This window comes from Antedon mediterranea, chromosome 2, assembly GCF_964355755.1.
Source record: "Antedon mediterranea chromosome 2, ecAntMedi1.1, whole genome shotgun sequence".
Classification (NCBI taxonomy): domain Eukaryota; kingdom Metazoa; phylum Echinodermata; class Crinoidea; order Comatulida; family Antedonidae; genus Antedon; species Antedon mediterranea.
This window is the reverse complement of record NC_092671.1, coordinates 20,047,980-20,067,974: the sequence shown is the minus strand read 5'-3', so window position 1 is coordinate 20,067,974 and position 19,995 is coordinate 20,047,980. Positions and strand designations below refer to the sequence as shown.

The 19,995-nt window shown below is 31.2% G+C and overlaps 1 protein-coding gene across 1 annotated transcript; it reads left to right on the top strand.

The window, feature by feature from the left end:
* Window positions 1-4,296: 4,296 nt before the first annotated feature.
* LOC140040700 (uncharacterized) lies at window positions 4,297-18,537 on the top strand. Its single transcript, XM_072086828.1, has 12 exons — window positions 4,297-4,406; window positions 6,328-6,464; window positions 8,628-8,778; window positions 9,127-9,284; window positions 9,421-9,689; window positions 12,349-12,462; window positions 12,593-12,706; window positions 12,836-14,905; window positions 15,169-15,328; window positions 15,559-15,715; window positions 16,865-16,962; window positions 17,130-18,537. Exons 1-12 carry the CDS (start codon window positions 4,347-4,349, stop codon window positions 17,227-17,229), a joined length of 3,588 nt encoding a protein of 1,195 aa, XP_071942929.1. The 5' UTR covers window positions 4,297-4,346; the 3' UTR covers window positions 17,230-18,537.
* The last annotated feature ends 1,458 nt before the right edge of the window (window positions 18,538-19,995 follow it).

Sequence of the window (19,995 nt, the reverse complement as noted above, 5' to 3'; positions counted from 1 at the left end):
ATATATTTACTCCATTGTGTTGGTTTCAGGGGTTGTTTCCCTTTCGCACCTGCATTGTATTTTGACTCCAAATTAAGTCAACTAACTTTATTTTTAATACACCTTAGAATTAGCCCTTATAAGTACTTTTATGAAAGAGATTCACATAAAAAGTAACAAATAAATACTTGGTATTATCTATAAATAAAAATTGGTAATTTTACAGACGTGTTTCTTGCACACTTTCGAATACTCAACTTTTAAATTTTTTTTTCTTTGGAGCGCAACAATAATAGAGGGCTAAAAACTCGAAGGAATGCGTCTACATTTAATATATTTATTGGTGAAATTCAGGTTTAATTTGTTCAATATATTTTGTCAATTTGTCAATAAAAATGCTGTAATATATTACTGCTGATACTTCTCTATTTTCAAAGAATATTAATCGACCTTAAAATCAGCATCACTACTTACCCTAGGCCTAGTCATAAGGGCGACCTAAAGGGATATGATGAATTTGTCTATTCTATTCTTAAAGTTAATGAAACCGTGTAAACTATCAACGGTAACATTTTATTTGTATTGACAGTGACAAAATATATTAAATTGAAAATGATTTTCACCAAAAAATTAGTTAAATAGATGGATTTCCAATAGTTTTTTACCCTATATTAATGTTGCTCTTTTGGCATTCCATAGAAACAAAATATTGAACACAGAGTATGCGAAATTCGCATAAGAAAAACGTCTGTAAAATATAATTTATTTAAAGAATTAATTGTTATTTTATTGATTCTTTTTCATCTAATTCTAAGTTGTGGTAGGGAGGCAGGGGCGAAAGAGAACTATTAGTAATCTTAGGTCTTGGGTCTTAGGTTTCGTGATCTTAGGTCTTAGGGGGTCTTAGCGTTCGTGATCTTAGGTTTCGTGATCTTTTGTTTAGCACATACCACACTTTCTTGTGCTCGTACGTCCAGGTGAATTTGAGGCCAAGTAGCAATAGTATATATATGACAATGTAGTATTGTGTGCGCACGCAAAAGCATCGAACATCGACTTGGAACTATACGTACATAACAGTAAGTCACCGAGTTAACCAAACACTACAAGTAGCAATATTATATATGACCTTGACCTTATAGTATCGTGTGCGCGCGCAGAAAACATCGACGAACATCGACTTGGAACTATACGTAGGCCTACATAACAGTAAGCCATCGAGTTAACAACCACACATTACAAGTAGCAATTTAACCTTGACCTTGTAGTATCATGTGCGCACGCAAAAAACATCGAACATCGACTTGGAACTATATGTACATAATAGTAAGCCAGCGAGTTAACAACCACACACTACAAGCAACAATGATATAGTATGACCTTGACCTTGAATTATCGTGCACGCGCGCAGCAAATAACAAATATCGTCTTGAACTATTACGTACATTAAACCAACGAGTTAACAATGCAAATATAGCGCGCACGAGCAGCAAATGGTAATAATCCAACGAGTTAACGACGACGACTCAGACGTATCGTGAACACACACTTATTGAAACAACTCAATACAATGTATAAATACATTAACATTAACTCAATCAAAATTGTTTGGACCTAGCAATAAATTTGATTTGAATTTTTTTTACATTTGTGGGCGATGATCGTTTTCACATTTGTGGGCGCTGTTTTCACATTAATTTGTGAGTGATGCGTTTTTACATTTGTGGTTGTTTTCCCATTTGTGGGTGATACGTTTTCACATTTGTGGTTGTTTTCGCATTTGGGGGTTCAACACACCACCTAATGCATAATTACTAGCATCTGTGTCCAGAATGAATTCAGTGTCTGGATTCGAGTAAGAAAGGATAGGAGAAGTCTGTAACATCTGTTTAAGGGTAGCTAAAACGTCAGACGTGTCAAATGCGGAAAACGGTGCCAAGTCAATAATGCATGCATTTATTATAAACTTTCGGACCGATCTTAGCATGTTCTACCATCTGTCTATAAAGTAGTAGAAATGGTTTTTTTTTATAGCAGGAGAGCGGGAGGCATTATTTTTTTTCCCAGAAGGCAGAAATCATGAATAATTCATTAGCTTAATTATTTTCTATTATAAAGAATTGCAAGATAGCTGATCTACTTTTTAAATATACTAATCCTAACTCTCTAAATAATCTCTCTCAACTATAAAAAAAAAAAATGTTCTCGAAGCAAGGGCTCCAGTGTAATAGGTTAGAACCTTTACCACTAGACCAAACATTTCCGTTGGCAACCGCTGTTTAATCTCTTATATCTTCTTCTTCTGTAACCTATTTCTTTCCACTGCAGGACGACGAATGCCTATTAACCTTTTGACCATTCAATTCTGTCTCTAGCTACTCTTTGTCATGCAATGCCACCATGTGTTGTTAGTCCATATCATCTTTTGTCTCCCTCTGCCTCTGTTTTAGGAATCCAATTTGTCAGTCTGACTGTCCATCAGTTGTCATATCTCCTGGCCAGATGTCCTGCCCACCTCCATTTCTTTGATTTTATGCTGATTATTATGTCCTGAACTCCTAATTTTAATCTTATTTGTATTTGACAATTTATCTTTCTTTGTGACACCTATTAGTACTCTTTCCATTGCCCTTTCTGTTACTCTCAGTCTTTTTTTCGGGACGCTTAGTAATGATCCATGCGTAATAGCGCCTCTATAATGTTCCATATTAATTCATAATTATTCTAATGAATTATTCATGATTTCTGCCTTATTGCAAATAAGGCAAATAATAATGTGAGCGGGAGATGCCGAATATCTGGTAAAATTGTTAGGTTTCTACAAACTCGTGTTTAAAATAGTATTATTTTGTAATAAACCTCCTCGTATTTTGTAATAAAACTGTTTTGTTATATGATGTTGTAGAGACATTGCCGATCAGGCGATAAACGTGGAGGGAACTCTTGAAATCAGGTCGAGAAAGAATTCTTGCCGATTCGGACGGTTCACGTTAAGAAAAATTACTATTTACAAACCTAAAAAGTATTAAACTAATTATTATATCATCTACATTTGAATTTCTGATTAAAATCTTTTATCCATACTTTTTTTATATTTTTACTTATCCTTAACAGTTAATTCCGAACCATGCCAGATGAAGCAAGATTCAAACTCTATTTTCTTCTTTAAAGCTTTTTCGTGAAACTGTTATTATTATTGTGCATTTTTTATACCAAATGAATGAATCATAAACTTTAATTTAAAATAAGTATTAATTTATACGTTCAGAAAAATGTATAATGATATGTTTTATCAACAAAACCTCCGATAGAATCAATCATGACCAAGAAATACTATACAAGATGTATTGTCCCCCAAAAACATGAAAAATAAAGATTAATGAAATCAGACTTTAAATAGATTATTTTGCAGCTTTTATAAAGTTAATTATTAATTAATATTAATAATTTTTCTGTAGGAAAAAACTGGAAAATATGAATGTTTTCAATACAAAAAAAATGGTTAATTTCAACCAAAAACCCATTGGCTGGCAGCCAACTTGACTATATTTTCCCTTAAATTACATTTTTTAGGTAAATACTTTTTTTTTCGATCCAATTTTTAGTCAAAGTGGATAACTAATTTGGTGACATTAAAATGGCATATTCAACATAAAACATTTTTAAAAAATTAATTTTTCAGGGCGACAATACATCTTTAAATGTTAATGATTTAATATTAGTAACAAAATATATACATTTTTTGGTCTATAGAATTCTGCAGAGTTTGCTGGTATGAAAAGGTGTATTGATTTCTTTTCCGAAGCGGAAGTATTTAGGAAATCGTTTAACTTGGTGAAGACGTTTTTTTTTTAAATTTTACTTTTAAAAATCCATCGGCGGACGTTTGTTTGTACAATTGGTTGTTTTTACATAGTTACATAGATTCTGAACTATGGAATCCAGAATCAATAGTTCAAAAATACCTCAATTTGGTTCATTAAGTGAATTAAGTTACTAATGTCCGACCAAAAGCTAGGGAGTGTATATTGGAAAGCGATAGTTTGTTGTTGTTGTTAAAATAAGTATTAATTTATACGTTCAGAATAATGTATAATGATATATTTATTAGAATCAATCACGACCAATAAATACTTAAAGGTTAATGATTTAATATTAGTAACAAACTATATACCTATAGCATTCCGCAACGTTTGCTTGTATGAAAAGGTGTTTGATTTCTTTTCCGAAGCGGAAGTATTTAGGAAATCCTTTAACTTGGTTTTTCACAAATGAACTCAATAAGAGGTCAATAAAACTATGGTTTAAGGTAGTTGAAAATACGATCCGGTAAACTTCACACCCTTTAATTAATACCTGTTAAAACCATGAAGAATTTTGTCTCACTGTTATTATTATGTGTCTGTCTTTCATTCAAAGTTATCCTGGTAAGTAATTGTATATAAATTGTTAAATTATTATCTGATATCGTTGAAGGTGGTACAGAATGTATTTTACTGCTAAACAATGATTAGGCCTACATTCTATTGTCATGTTTATAATCAACCAGATCAGAAATGGAATTAAAGTATGCACAATTATGATTTACCCGTATAGTATTATAAATAACCAATAACAGGTTTCTAGGCCAACAAAGACATTATTGAGATATAACATTTTAATATATGTTTGGTTAGTTTGAACTAAAACTTCATTTAGAATAACCACGGTGTATGTTAATAATATACCACTAGTGGATCTTCAATCATGCGAGTTTATTTGAGATCACCACCATTATTATAATTATATTATCTTTATTTTTTACTTGAAACAGCTCCATTCATTTCTAGTTAGCAATCACATTAGCATTGAAAGTGATAGATTTTGGATTTAAATAAGGCGCACCTATTTTAAAGTGGATTTACATGAATAAATATACACTGAAATAATGATACAAATATCATTGTTATTATTATATTGCAAGTCATTTACAAACTAGAATAATTGATTTTCCGTAGACCAATTTTATTCTTTTAAATCTTCTTTTTAAAATGGGAAAAATAAACAAGAAATTATCTATATTTTTATCTTTATACAAACATCCTACCAAATTAAGAAACAAGTAAATTATCCGTGGTGCCAAGTAAATACGAATTTAAAAATGTAGGACTAAAGTAATCATTTGTTTAATCTAAACAGTTTTTTTATACCCACTTTTTACTAGTAAATTAATTTCATGTACAGGTCCTAACCTCCCCTGCTCCTTGTGGGAAGCTTATAATTAGCCTAGATAAGTTTCAGTTCCCTGTCGAAGTTTGATAGTGCTGTCTTTCAGCCTAGGCCTAGCGAGGCCTAGTAGTAGTCCTAGGCCTGTAAAAATTAGGCCTAGGCTTGTTGGTCGTTTGTTGACATAATTAACACTAACAGTTGTGCATTTATTAAATCAATAATAAATAATAATATCTAATGTAATTATTATGTGAATCAAATATAGGAATTGGCTAGGCCTACCTTTAATTTGATTCAAATGACAGGAATCTATTTAGATGTTATATAAAACAAATAATGAATGTTTATGTTTTTCACATTTGGTAAATGATGGAAGGTTAAATATCAACTCGGCTGTCGCCTTTTTGATATATAACATTTTTTCATTCACCTCATTCCATTATTTGTACCATTACACTCATAAACATTCATTATTTGTATACTATTGCACACCGTGTGACCCACATTCGTCCAATCAATTGACAGGAATTTATTTAGGTGTTATATATATATTGATATATGTACAAATAAATACAAAAGACCACATTAAAATGAGTTTATTTTTTGGCATAGAACAATCATTGAAAATTTGAAGAATCAAACAAATATTGGTAGGTTTTTGAAAATACACACAAATTGACAAAAGGGCAGAAAACCCATCCCAACTCTCGGGGAGAAAAAAGATCATTCTGACATCGAATTTCTCTTTAAATAGTAATCAAAACGTAATATTTAAAACCAGAAAAGTGAAAACATTAACAGTAACACTTTCTGTTGGCTATAATCTACTAGGAAGGATCTACGGATGTGGTAGTACAATGCTATAGAAATACTGCTTCAAGGAAATATACGTATTGTTATCAAGGACACAAATTATGCTATGTTAATTTTGAGGTTTACTATTATGATCTTGTTAAAAGAACACCTGTCATACTCACTTTAAGTCTGTCTATCTTAAATATTATTCAAGTTCAGGCTATATTAAATGTTATCTATGCACTACATCATTGCACTCTTTGTAATTATATCCATTTATATGAATGTTACTTTAAAATAAAATCGTAATACCAATATTCCAAGTGATATATTTCATAATTCCAGAAAGTAAATGCGACAGCAAGTATTCAGGTTGGATTGATTTTGTATGATAGCACAGGGCGACTTAAACACGGTCCTCGATGCGAAGATAAATCTGCTTGTGATAACAAATTTTCAATTTGTCTTCATAATGGAAATAGGTATGTATGATACGAAAATGTCAATGCTGTTAAAACAGTAAAATAAAAAATAATTTACAAAAAATGTGTTATCCATAGCTAATTTAACCATTCTAAGCTTATTATCATCTAAATTAAATATATATTTCCAAACAATCTATATATAAATTATGGTTAATTCTGACATAGGCGAGCACAATGGAAAAACTTCGGTAGAAATCTCCGCCTTGGATACCTATCTTATCTATCTCAGATGTACCGCGAAAAGTAGATTTGTTAACATTAGTTTTCAGTTCGACGATATTGTTCCAGATTTCTATCTTAGGAAGATATTATAAAGAGTTTTTTAACAAAATTTATGATTTCAACAGTAGATTTTTAACTCAATTTCAATTCTTCGCGGTCAAAGTAATTTCCGAGTTTACGATGAGTTCACCTTGCAACAACCTGGTTTCAACTATTTTCTCTCTTTTATACACAAGGGAGCAGTTCAAAATAATAGATTTGACCCTAAAGGTGACTGGAAACAGGCACTTTCCATCAATCAATACAGTGTCCCTTTGGAAGACGGAAGAAAAAAACAGATAGTAGGACTGGCCATTAGTCATAGCCATTTAAGGTTTTTTTTTTTATTTTAGGAACGGACCGCGCGTGTGAAGGTACAGTAGTTAAAAAAATAAAAAATTATACTGTAAATTAATAAAGATCAAATTAAATATGCGCCATAAAGAATCCAAATATATTGTGGGGAATAGTATTATAAAATTACATAGGGAGATTTGATGATAAGACATTTTGTTTAAAATCGAGTGAAATCCCGATAGCTGAGTTTTATTGAGTAAGCTGGCAGGAATAACTGTAGGCTATCTGTGTCCCGTTAGGACCGAGATGTCTGCCCATGTTCTAAGCCGTAATGTCTCCTTTCTTGGGCCCACTCTGTAACGGCAGTTAGTTTCAAAAGATGTTTAAATTAAATAATATTAATAATTATTAGGATGGTATTTATTTGAATAAACGCCTCTCCAATAAAACATCACTTTGAATAATTATCGCCCTCGCCCCCAACCCAACTATCTAATAAACGTCCCTCCACAATTATACTATTTGTAGTAGAATTCATCGCACTGTTATCTACAGTTTACCAAGCATTTGTTATTCTTTTTTCCACTTTTCATATCTATTAGAGGATTTCATTTTATTAAAAATGTTACCATATTATTTTATCTACAATTTACCAAGCATTTGTTATTCTTTTTTACCACTTTTCATATCTACTAGAGGATTTCATTTGATTATAAATGTTACCATTATTAGTAACACTAAACAAACTAAACATATATCCCTCGAATAAGCACCTCCCTCAAATGAACTCCGCCTCCCCACCTCCGCCCTATAAGGGCCCTACCAAACAATAAACACTATACTTTAACATGTTATTAATCATCTAAGACACTGTGAAACAGAGTAGTTTAGTTTTACGAATGTCAAGCATTTTCCATAATGGTAACCGACAGAAAACGTACAAGGAGAACATTATCATTCCGAGAACCATCGTCTACACTTCCTAGAGGGAGAGCGAGCGAAGCGAGCTCACCCTCTAGTAACAAACAATTAACGATATTTAAACATTTTTACATAATTAGTTGAAACTTAGGGACTAAAAAAATATATTATACTTGAAAAACAATATTCATACGACAATGACATTATCCTTATCCGGACTTAAAAGCAACATTTTTCTCAATTGTAATACATTAGTAATTTTGGTAACAAATTAAATACATATATAATCTTAACTATAATCGTTTTTTTCCAATACTATATTTAATTTGTTTAAACAACAACCATAATAATAATAATAATAATAATAATAATAATATTATCATTTCATTATTTATTTATTTATTTTATTATTTAATGTTTATTGTGTTCTTGTTTTGTTTTATCTCTGTTGGTTGGGAATTGAATAAAGTAAAAATTAAGTTAAATAAAACAACATTGATATTCTTGTTCTCTTTGTTGAGTGTGTCCCACATTGATTCGCATTCATACAGTTATTGTTTATATATAGGTTTATTAGGTTTGTTGATAAGAAATGTGGTACGATTTAGTATAATCAAATTAACTGTCCAGTGTAAAATTATGACACTAAGCTTACAACGACTATTTTATTATTTTTTTCAGATGGAAGCAGGAACAGACAGACCCTCCTTGTATAAGCACTCCTGTCATTTATTTTAATAAGAATAAATTCAGTTTTCCCAATCAGTTAAAAAATGAATCTGGAGAAATAATATTTGAAAATCCATTGGTATTCAAATTACAGCAATGGCATGTAAGTTTTTGGGTTTAAAAACGCGTTGATCAAAACCATTCCAGTTTTTATTTATTAAAGCTAGCTACAACAAAACTAAAACATTTTAACAATTAGTTTGTTATTTATTGATATGTCGTCAATCAAGATATGGCAAATCGTTGAACCTAAATTCGTTTTAATTGTTAATAACAGATTACCCATCAGGTGCTTAAAATGTGTACCGAAAGTACAAACCAACTTTATATACCATCTAGTAAACATTCTAAAGGTAACGCGCGATTTACCGAATTTTGCCCTTACGTAAATTTATATATAGATATTAAACTAATAAACTAAATTAAACTATTTTCTTTCATTCCTAACCAGGGAAGCATTTGGCTTAACCTTACAATATGGGATGAGGACAGAAGGAATCCCGATGACTTGGTAGCAAATGTTTTTTATCATCTAGATGATCTTAATTTGCAACCAAATAAGTCAGATTTACAAACTTCCCGTTACGTAATAAGGGAAGGTCCACTTCAGTAAGTACGACGATTTACTCAGAATTAATTATATTTTATATCTTATATCAACAAAAATGTGCGAATAATCATTAATCAAAATAAATAATACTTTATATATTTTGTGTTTACTTTTGATCATTATTCATATTCACAGGAAACCTAAAAGTAGTACAACCATTGATGTGGCAGTATACTGTGACGATGATTTTTACGGACCAACATGTTCAAAGCGTTGTGTTCCTCCAGAAAATTTTGTCTGCAACATTGAGACAGGTGAAGAAGAATGTGTTACTGGTTATGAAGGACCTAACTGTAGTACTGAAATAATCGAATGCAAGAATGCGAATACTGAGTGCTATACGAATGGAATGTGTATAGACCATATAGGATGGTATGAATGTAGATGCAGTTTGGGTTACTATGGTAAGAACACAATTAACTTATATTGAATTTCATTACTATGTAACGTCAAACAAGATACTTTTCAACTGACTGAGTCGAGTGACTTTGTGTTCATTTAATTATAACAAATAATTAGTGTATGCTTAATAACAATGCATTATACCTATTTCATACTTTTTTATATTTTTGAATTCATATTTTAAAAGGGGGTATTTTTAACTTAATCATGACGCCCAGAGTGTATTTTAAGCTAATTTATTACTGTACAAATAGGTAGTTTCAATACTGAGGTAAAAAAAAAACCAAAACATGGTACGGTATATTAGCAAAATTATTATATATTTTCTTTGATTATCTGATTACAAACCCATTGGTCAGAACAATTATTAATGTTTTATACAATATTTGTAATTATAGATTCTGTAATTCCCAGTTTTAGTGTCATTTTCAACGTTATATCCTCTGAAAATTGTATTAAATTATACCAGATCGTTGTGAATTTTAATATTTGCAATAGATTACTCCTCTCTTATTTTGAAGCTCCTCTTTCATTTTTTACTTCTTCTATTTGCTTACCTAAGCAGATCACACACAACTACAAAAAGATAACAAACTAACTACTACTACTCTACTTGTGTCGATCGTCCCGCACTTTAGAGTGTCAAATTCATGCAACCAAGCACCACCCTTCTTTCTTCACAAAACTACCACACTGCCGCTACCATCGTCCTCCCAACAAATAGACGAATTCAAGCTCCACCAACACCCTCTCAATACCCCCTCATAAAACACAAGTTTCAAAATTGCAATGCAAAAGATAGTACATAAAGTTAAGTTCGGGTCTTTATTTTTTAGACCCTCTCATCCACCCACCTCCTAACTATTTTAAAATCCTGTCTCCACCACTTCCCCCTCCCTTAAATTTAGCCAATCAAATGTCAATGATATACTCAGGTATGTTATAATGCTACATAACAAAAATTGAAGCCCTGACGTGAAATGCATTTTTACTCTTTAAATTAAAAAGTTTAATTTAATTTAAGGTCAGCACGTAAAATATCGCATTTTATAATAAATATTGGTTTATAGTTTATACTGTAATAATATTACCCCTTTAAATCTAAAAAAAAACAATTAACACTTCTACGCTGACTTTGTTTCTAGAAAAGTTGTATTTCAACTTTACTTGACCTCAAATTACCAATTGTTTTCACTGTGATTGTTCAATTCAGTAGTGTTATAATTGATTAATAATTGTATTTATGAAAACCCCAGATTTTGATTATTTGATTGTCATTACAAGTAAAATTTAGATATTATGTAGATTTTTCATACTATTTTATACAAATATTAGAGGACTATAATCAGTTTAAAAAACATTTAAAAGCACTATATTTCAAACAATGTTACGATAATAATTGATGTGAAGCGCCGCTGATTATAATTAAATGTTGTATAAATGTGCGCTATACAAGTAATAATAATAATTATATTATTTCTCCCTATATTATTTATTAAAAGAAAAATTATCTTTAGTTACGCATAGAAACAGGTTCTAAAATAACATAAATAATAAATGTTGACATAATTTGACTCCAAATTACCTATTCACATATTGAGATTGAGAAAAGTTAGAAGTGTAAACTATGTTTTGTAGTCATGAAACCCCGTAATTAAATATTTAACAAAAATTTACTTGTACTTAATACGCATAGAAACAGTTGCTACGGTTCACTATAGGAAAAAGGTTAACCTCAATTTTACCTCAAATGTAAAATTTATTCAATTATTTTTTTTCCTGAAAGTCTCATATTTTATTATAAAAATTATCCTTAGTTACCCATGTACAGAAACAGGTTTAAGATAACTGTGATTATTAGGATTCAGTAAAGTAAATTTGGGAAAAAGTAGAAATGTAAAACCATGTTATAAATTATTTGTATTTATGAAAACCCCTTAGTCTAAAAATATTTTCCTTAGTTACGCTTAGAAACAGTTACTACCTCATTTTACATAAAATGACCCTTTTACATGGTCATATTTGTCTTCACTTATCTGTGATTATTAGAATGCAGTAGAAGTAAACTTGAGAAAAAGTAGAAGTGCAAATGCAATCAATTGTTTGTATTCATAAAATCGCCATAATGTTGTTATTTATAAAATTAGTTTTCTTAGTTACACATAGAAATCGTTGCTAAGGTAAAAAATGAGATTTGTTGAGAATTGTTATGAACTATTGTCAATTTCGATAAAACATTACTAGTAAAGTGAACACCTGTCCTTGAGGTATATACTTTAAAAAAAATAAGCACCCCTTTTTAAAATAGTGGTATCAACCAAACTACATTTTGTAATTTTTTTTCTGCATTAAATGAACTCTCAATACTTTTGTCTACACTGCTATAAACAAAAACTGTATAATGTAAGTTTTCTTTGGTTTAAAATAAGTATACAAGTTATGCTTTTTCACTATAGGAAACCTATCAACATTTGGAAAATTGATCGTTGACATGGCAATGAAGGCTAAAAATTAAAATGAATGTTGTTGATATGCTTTTTATTGAAGTGCCTATCCATGGTAAAAATTTGAGAGAAATCCATTTTTTTACATCTACAGTACCACCAAATATTTGATTCTTGGCTTTTAATAACGTACTTTAATAAACTATTTTTGCTTTAGGTAAGAATTGTGAAAAAGAAAGCAACGAATGCGGCAGTGACCCATGCAAAAATGAAGCAACATGTGAAGACAAGGAAAACAGCTACATATGCAAATGTTTAAAGGGATATGAAGGTAAAGCGTTTTTAAATTTATTTATTTAAAGCATGGGACAGATGAAAGCACCAACATATTTTTTTAAAATAAAAAATAAATCAGCTTATGTAGTAAACATATATTCATTTTTGTTTATTACTGAATATAGGTACAAATTGTGAAACCGATATTGACGAATGTGAAAGTTCACCGTGTCAAAACAATGGTTCTTGTACTGATCAAATTGGTCATTTCTATTGCACATGTGCACCCGGTTATGAAGGTATGACATTGTGTTGATATTAATACTATAAACAAATTATTATCAATTTTAAGGTTGAAAGTTATAATACCTACAGTTTTCTTTGTGAATAATTATTGTAGCATAATGTAATGCAATTTATTTTATCAGGTCAATTCTGTCAAACTGAAATAAATGAATGCACCAAAGAAGTAAAACCATGTTTGAATGGAGGAGCTTGTAACGACAAACTAAACGGTTATACCTGTACATGTACTGAGGGTTTTGATGGCGATAAATGTGGTGACAATATTGACGAATGTGCGAGCATTCCATGTCACAACAACGCAACGTGTCTGGACAAAATTGCTGGATATTACTGCACATGTCTTCGAGGTTATGAGGGGATTCACTGTGAAACAAATACTGATGAATGTGCTAGTTCTCCTTGCAAACGAGGTCTTTGTGAGGATGGAATCAATGATTTCAGTTGCAACTGTATGCCTGGTTATAACGGAGAACTGTGTGACCAAAATATTGACGAGTGCCTAAGTAATCCATGTGCAAACAACTCAACATGTACAGATAAAATTAACCATGTGTATTGTACCTGTAAAGACGGGTTTAATGGACAATTTTGTGAAAACGAAATAAATGAATGCAATAGTAATCCATGTAAACATGATTCTACTTGTATCGACCTCATAGGAATGTACAACTGTGCATGTACAAAAGGGTATACAGGTGAAGTCTGTGATATTGACATTGATGAATGTATTAGTAATAACTGTACGAGCGAGTCAACGTGTGTAGATGGCATAGGTGATTATTCTTGTATTTGTGCAGATGGCTTTAAAGGGAAATATTGTGCGGTAGACATCAATGAGTGTTTATCTAGCCCTTGTGTTAATAAGGGTACTTGTACGGACCACATAAATGAATACGTTTGTTTATGTCCAAGTGGTTATAAAGGTAATCATTGTGAAATTGATGTAAATGAATGCGAAAGCTCGCCCTGTAGAAATAACGGATCGTGCTTTGATTTTGTGAACTACTTTAACTGCGATTGTAGCGGTGGTTTTGACGGAATCTTCTGTGAAAACGACGTTAATGAGTGCACCAGTCATCCATGCGTCAATAATGCAACATGTATAGATGGAATCAATCATTTCAAATGTGACTGTTCTCCAGGATTCACCGATCCCCATTGTGGTACTAATATCGACGAGTGTGAAAGTAGTCCATGTCATAACAATGGTATTTGTCATGACAGAATAAACTATTTCGAATGTTTTTGTTCACTTGGTTTTCAAGGAACACTGTGTGAGATCGAGATAGATGAATGTGATAGTAACCCCTGTCAGCACGGAAGCCAGTGTACTGACCTTATTGGTTCATATATTTGTAACTGTACCACAGGTTATTATGGACGTGATTGTGAATATGACATTGATGAATGTACCTCTTCACCATGTATCCATGGGCAGTGTCGGAACTTGATCAACCATTTCGAATGCTATTGTGGAGGAACTGGTTTTCGTGGTGACTTATGTGAAGTAGAAATAGACGAATGTTCTAGTTCACCATGTATTCATGGAGGAACGTGCAACGATCAGATAGCGTATTATTATTGTGACTGTTCACAGGGATTTAACGGTACAGACTGTGAAATTGACCTCAATGAGTGCCTTAGTAATCCATGTCAGAATAATGCCACGTGCGTAAATGGTCACGGAGCGTTCAATTGCCTGTGCCAACCAGGCTACAATGGCACAAGATGTGAACACAATATTAACGAGTGTTTAAGTAACCCATGTCAAAATGACGGTGTTTGTCATGATCGTGTAAATGGATTTTTGTGTTTGTGCCCTTCGGGATATTCAGGTGACGTCTGTGAAATAGATATCGATGAATGTTTTAGTAATCCTTGTGTGAACAATGCAACTTGTCATGACCATATAAACTACTTTACGTGTGAATGTGCGTCCGGCTACCATAGATTAACATGTGATGTCGAGATCAATGAATGTGATAGTAACCCCTGCTATCATGGTATCTGTATCGATATTTTAAACGGTTACTACTGTATTTGCGTCAATGGGTTCAATGGAACATTTTGTGAAATAAACGTGAATGAATGTATTAGTCATCCGTGTTTAAATGGAGGAAAGTGTGCTGATTTGGTGAATCAATACCAATGCGAATGCACTGGTATATTCACAGGGGGAAACTGCCAAATTGGTAAACATTTTTCTCATTTTAACCAATTATGTTGTTTGTGCGACAAGAGTAATTACAAAGTGCCACAGGTTACAACAATGCGACGCAATAAACGCTATCACTAGAATATTTAATATTTATAATAGTTCGTACAATGTGAATGCATATACCTTATAAGTAATATTTATAATAGTTTTTGATTTGACCATATTGTATGACCATCGTATATGGCATAAAGGGTAGCGTACTTTATAAACATACGTATTTTCTGTTCTTTATTTAAGATTCGCAGAAAAATGGATATAAAATAGACATAGAAGGATCTGCCATTAACACAAACGAACTGGAGGAAAAATTCGCGACGTTACTTAGTGAAAATAACAATATAGATGGCGCTACAAAGGTGGAATGCATAGTTATCTCAACAAGTTTAAATGACCAATCGTAAGCATTTTGAATGTTGTAATATATAGCATGTTTTAAAGTTTATTTGTTAAAATACCGTGATAACATAAGAGTAGGATTTACAACATTTGTTGTTGCTTTAAACAACTTATAATGTGTTATTAAGTTTGTGGACGACATGGATGGGATGTAGGAATACATAGTTATAATTATATAGTAAAATAAATATACAATTCATCTGTATTTATCTGTACTGTGTTTCGTTCTAGAAACGTCATTACAAGTGTAGCGTTTGTGGTGTTCGTAAATAATAGTTTTGTGCCTGATAGTAAGATTAAAAATATGGTTGATGAACTACCGATGGGAGAAGCTGAAAGACAAATGTATCCCTATAAACTATACACAGATTCAGGCACTAAATATCAAGTAAGTATGCCTAAATGTATAACGAATTGTTAAAGGAAGGAAGGAAGTTAAAGCAATATAAGTACAACTAATTTAAAATTCAATATGAATACAATATATATATTGTCATCGTACATATTGTCATCGTACATGTACAATGAATTGATGATATTGGCTTGGCTAATCTAACATTAAAGACCCATTCTCTACAACTTTTTGTTTAAACAATGTATATATATTACTTTAAAAACATTAAACCAGGCCATTCCTTGTATTAAATGCTATATGTACGGTTTATGGTAAATTAGAAACGATGCACTATTTAAAGATGTATTGTCCCCCAAAAATATGAAAAATGAAGATTATTTAAATCAGATTTTGAATAGGTTATTTTGTAGTTTTAATAAAATTTAAAATTAAACAAAATAATGTTTTTACTTGTAAAATAAAATAATAAATGGTTAAACTCACTGGAAGCCAATTTGACAATGTTTTGCTTTACATTACAGTTTTTCAGGTAAATAATTTTTTTTAGATCAAATTTTAGGTCAAAGTGGATAACTATTATGTGTTATTTTTTGAAACAAAAGTTGTTGACAATGAACTAGTATGCGGTGATGAGCTCAGGATACATCATAAATATTCATGATATATGTACTCTATAGTTTCTGCCTTAACCTAATAGGAAAAACAAATGCTACCGGACCTCTTAAATTATTATTCACATCTTTAACCGTTTAACGACGAAAAAAGTTATCGCAATATAGGACCATATAGATTTCTACATTAAATGTAGTTTGTGACCTTAAATTAGATCTAAAAAACGTAGGAAATTGGACATTAAATTGCATACACATCAGCAAAATAACTATATCATTATTAATCACCCACAATGTACTTGGAATTATAAGCAGCTTAACAGACCGAAAAATGGAATATAGTAGGCCTAAAACGAAACATTTTTTTATATCGCTCAACTAAAAAATGGTTAATGAGTTTTTTTACAAAAATTTAAATAATTTATATTCTATATACAGTATGTTTCATTAATAATGTTTGTTCATTTTTTTTTTTATTACGTGTCACTTGTGATAAATAAATAAATATGCATTTAAATCCCAATCTACAGCAACTCCTACCTAATCAAAATGTTCCGGTTTTTTTCTTCAGGATTGGACAGAAACATACAAACAACTGTTTTTTATTTTTGCTGGCATCATAGTTACTCTAGTTGCTATGATAATTGTTATTGTATTTGTTTGGTCAAGGTAAGATAACGTTCATTTTGGTGAAAATGAGCAGACAAAAATTAATCAAGAAAACAATAATTGTTTAGTATAGGCCTACTGTATAATATAATTACTATCATAATGTCAATAGGTTTACGCAATCTACGTAAATAGGCCTGATGCATTTTTGTTTCAATTATTTTTAGAAGGCGAAGAAAGCACCGTCTTATGTTCCCAGAACCGATGGAACTTACATGTCCTTCGTACAATTCTAACCAATCCACGATAACATCATCTGATTGTTAAACACTTATAGGCCTAAGTTTCTTAGGAATATAGTTAAAGCGGTAGTCTATTTCCATGGACTTTGTTACTCATTTTCATTAGGATGTTAATACTGAGTAACGAATTGCTTCAGTATTTGCGTTTTTATTTGAAGAGTACGATGCTATTTTGTATACTAGTTTCTAAAAAAGGGACTGTTGTACGCTATTGCATCGTCGTCGTCGTCGTCGTCAAAGCAACTCTGATCAGAGCGTGGCTTCTCGAACTTCTCCATTACACGTGCATATGCCATGTCGAGAGAGTGTCAAAGGCTCGATCCCAAGTGGTCTAATGTAGTATGTCCGTATATCAAGCAGAACATTCCACAAGAACGACTAATTCTCACATATTTCCTCATCTTAAGCGCTAATAAATAAATTAATTTCCACTAATATCACTAAATTGATAGCTATTATTGCAAGAGCGTAGGCCTATACTGTTATTAGAATTTCATTTGGTGTATTGTTGTACCTATTATAATTGTTTTTTTTTGTTTGTAATTATATGTATGTGATTTAAGTAAATATTTGCCCTGGCATAAGCAGAGATAATAGTATAATAATATATTAACATTAAGATTTAATCTTCACTCCTTTATTAGAGAATGTAAATTAAGTAATATCTAATAAACCTAATATCAAATCAAAATAAATCAAGGAATATATGTCATAGAGGCAATGACTTCACTTATAAAAAATGCAAAATTAATTTTCCTTCTAAAAACTATTTTCCCTTCCAATTAAGGTTTTCAGGTAAAAATGTTTTTCATCTATTTTTGTGTTCATAGTGAACAATTATTTTCCAGGGGACATATCTAAAATCTGTGTTACTAATGGGTCAAATGATTGGTAAAGTTGTTCATGAAATACGTATTATCACTGTTTGTACAAATTATTAGATATATTTCAAATGTCATTATTAAGCCTATGTGTAAGTAAGGTGTATACTGGTAGTTAGTTTTTTATTTTTTATTGTTTTGTAATGTCGATCGTATGAGAAACTGTGTCGTAAGACCGTATGTTGTGTATGTCAAGTTAGTTTATGTTTTGAAAACAATATTGTGGTCCAATGGAACATTGGGAAAGTTCTTTGAAAATGAATGCGTATGAAATACGTTTTGATAATGGGTAATGTGCAATGTAAATACATACAGTAATTGGAATACCGTACCTGATAGAATAAGCCTTTATAAGCACTTTGAAAGCTTGTTCAATCTTTTACGGTATATAAAAATAGTTTATGTCATTGTAAACTGAAAAGCGAAACATATTGTCAATAAAATAGATAATAAATCCATCAATTGTATTATTGTTTATTTGTTTCAAAGTAGAATTCCAACAAAGGACCTTCTGGACCCCCAAAAAAATTGTCCTATTAATAGGGGTTAATAAATGTTGATTTTTCCAAACCGCTTAAAATTAAATTAAAGAAGTGAGAAAAACAGATTTAGGCTAGTCAATCTAGCATTTTGAGTGAAACAAATTGCAAACAGAGATTTTTTTTTTCTAAATAGTTACATATGATAAGGTGATTATTTTTTGAGCATCACACCTCTGACACTCATCCCGAAGGTATGCAAATTAGCTTAAATATGCAAATTAGGGTGAAATTACAGTGTTACCATATCTTAAAAACTACTAATCGTAGACAGTTCATTTTTGCACAGTCTGGTTCAGAATATATATATTTATATTTGCTCTTATGAGACATTTTACATAAAAATGTCCGGAAGTACCAAATTTTGACTCTTGACCCCATTTCTCAACATTTACATAAATATGTGATTAAAATGTCTGTAGAGACTTTATTTTTGACCCAATGACTTGGATATTGTTTTTCAATACCCACCATAGAACTGTATTATAATTCCTAAAATCACAACTTCGTCACGCACCTCGAAAGTATGCAAATTAGTAGTACAAGTAATATTAAATATGCAAATTAGGGAGTGAGATTACAGCGTTGCCATATCTTGAGAACCGCTAATGCTAGAGTGTTGATTTTGTCACAAAAAATATTTAAAATGTATATATTTATATTTGCTGTAATGAGACATTTTACAAACAAATCCCCGGAACTACGACATTTGACCCTCGACCCCATTTCTCAATATTGCATATATAATGAAATCTAAAATGTCTGTAGAGACTTTGTTTTGCCCTCAAATGACTCGGATACAGGTTTCTAATAGCCAACATAGGAATGTTTAGTAAATCTCAAAATCACATCTGTATCACTCACCTTCAAAGTATGCAAATTATTAGTACAAGTTACATGAAATATGCAAATTAGGGGTGAAATTACAGGTTCCTATATGTATCGAAAACCGCTAAGGTAGAGAGTTGATTTTTTCAAAAACTTGTTCAGAATGTACATATTTATATTTGCTCTAATGAAATATTTTACGAAAAAATGACCGGAAATACAACAATTGACCCTTGATAATTTTTTTGGACTCAAATGACTCGGATACAGTTTTCCTATGGTCAGCATAGGACCTCTTTGTAATTCCCAAAATCACATCTTTGTCACATACCTTGAAAGTATGCAAATTAAATTACAGTCTTCCCATATCTCGAAAACCATTAATGCTAGAGAGTTGATTTGAATTCAGAGTTGATTCAGAATGTACATATTTATATTCGCTGTAATGAAACATTTTACGCAAAAATTGTCTTGATTGAATTATGACATTTGACCCTTGACCCTATTTCACAATATTTTCATATAATTCAACTAAAATATCTG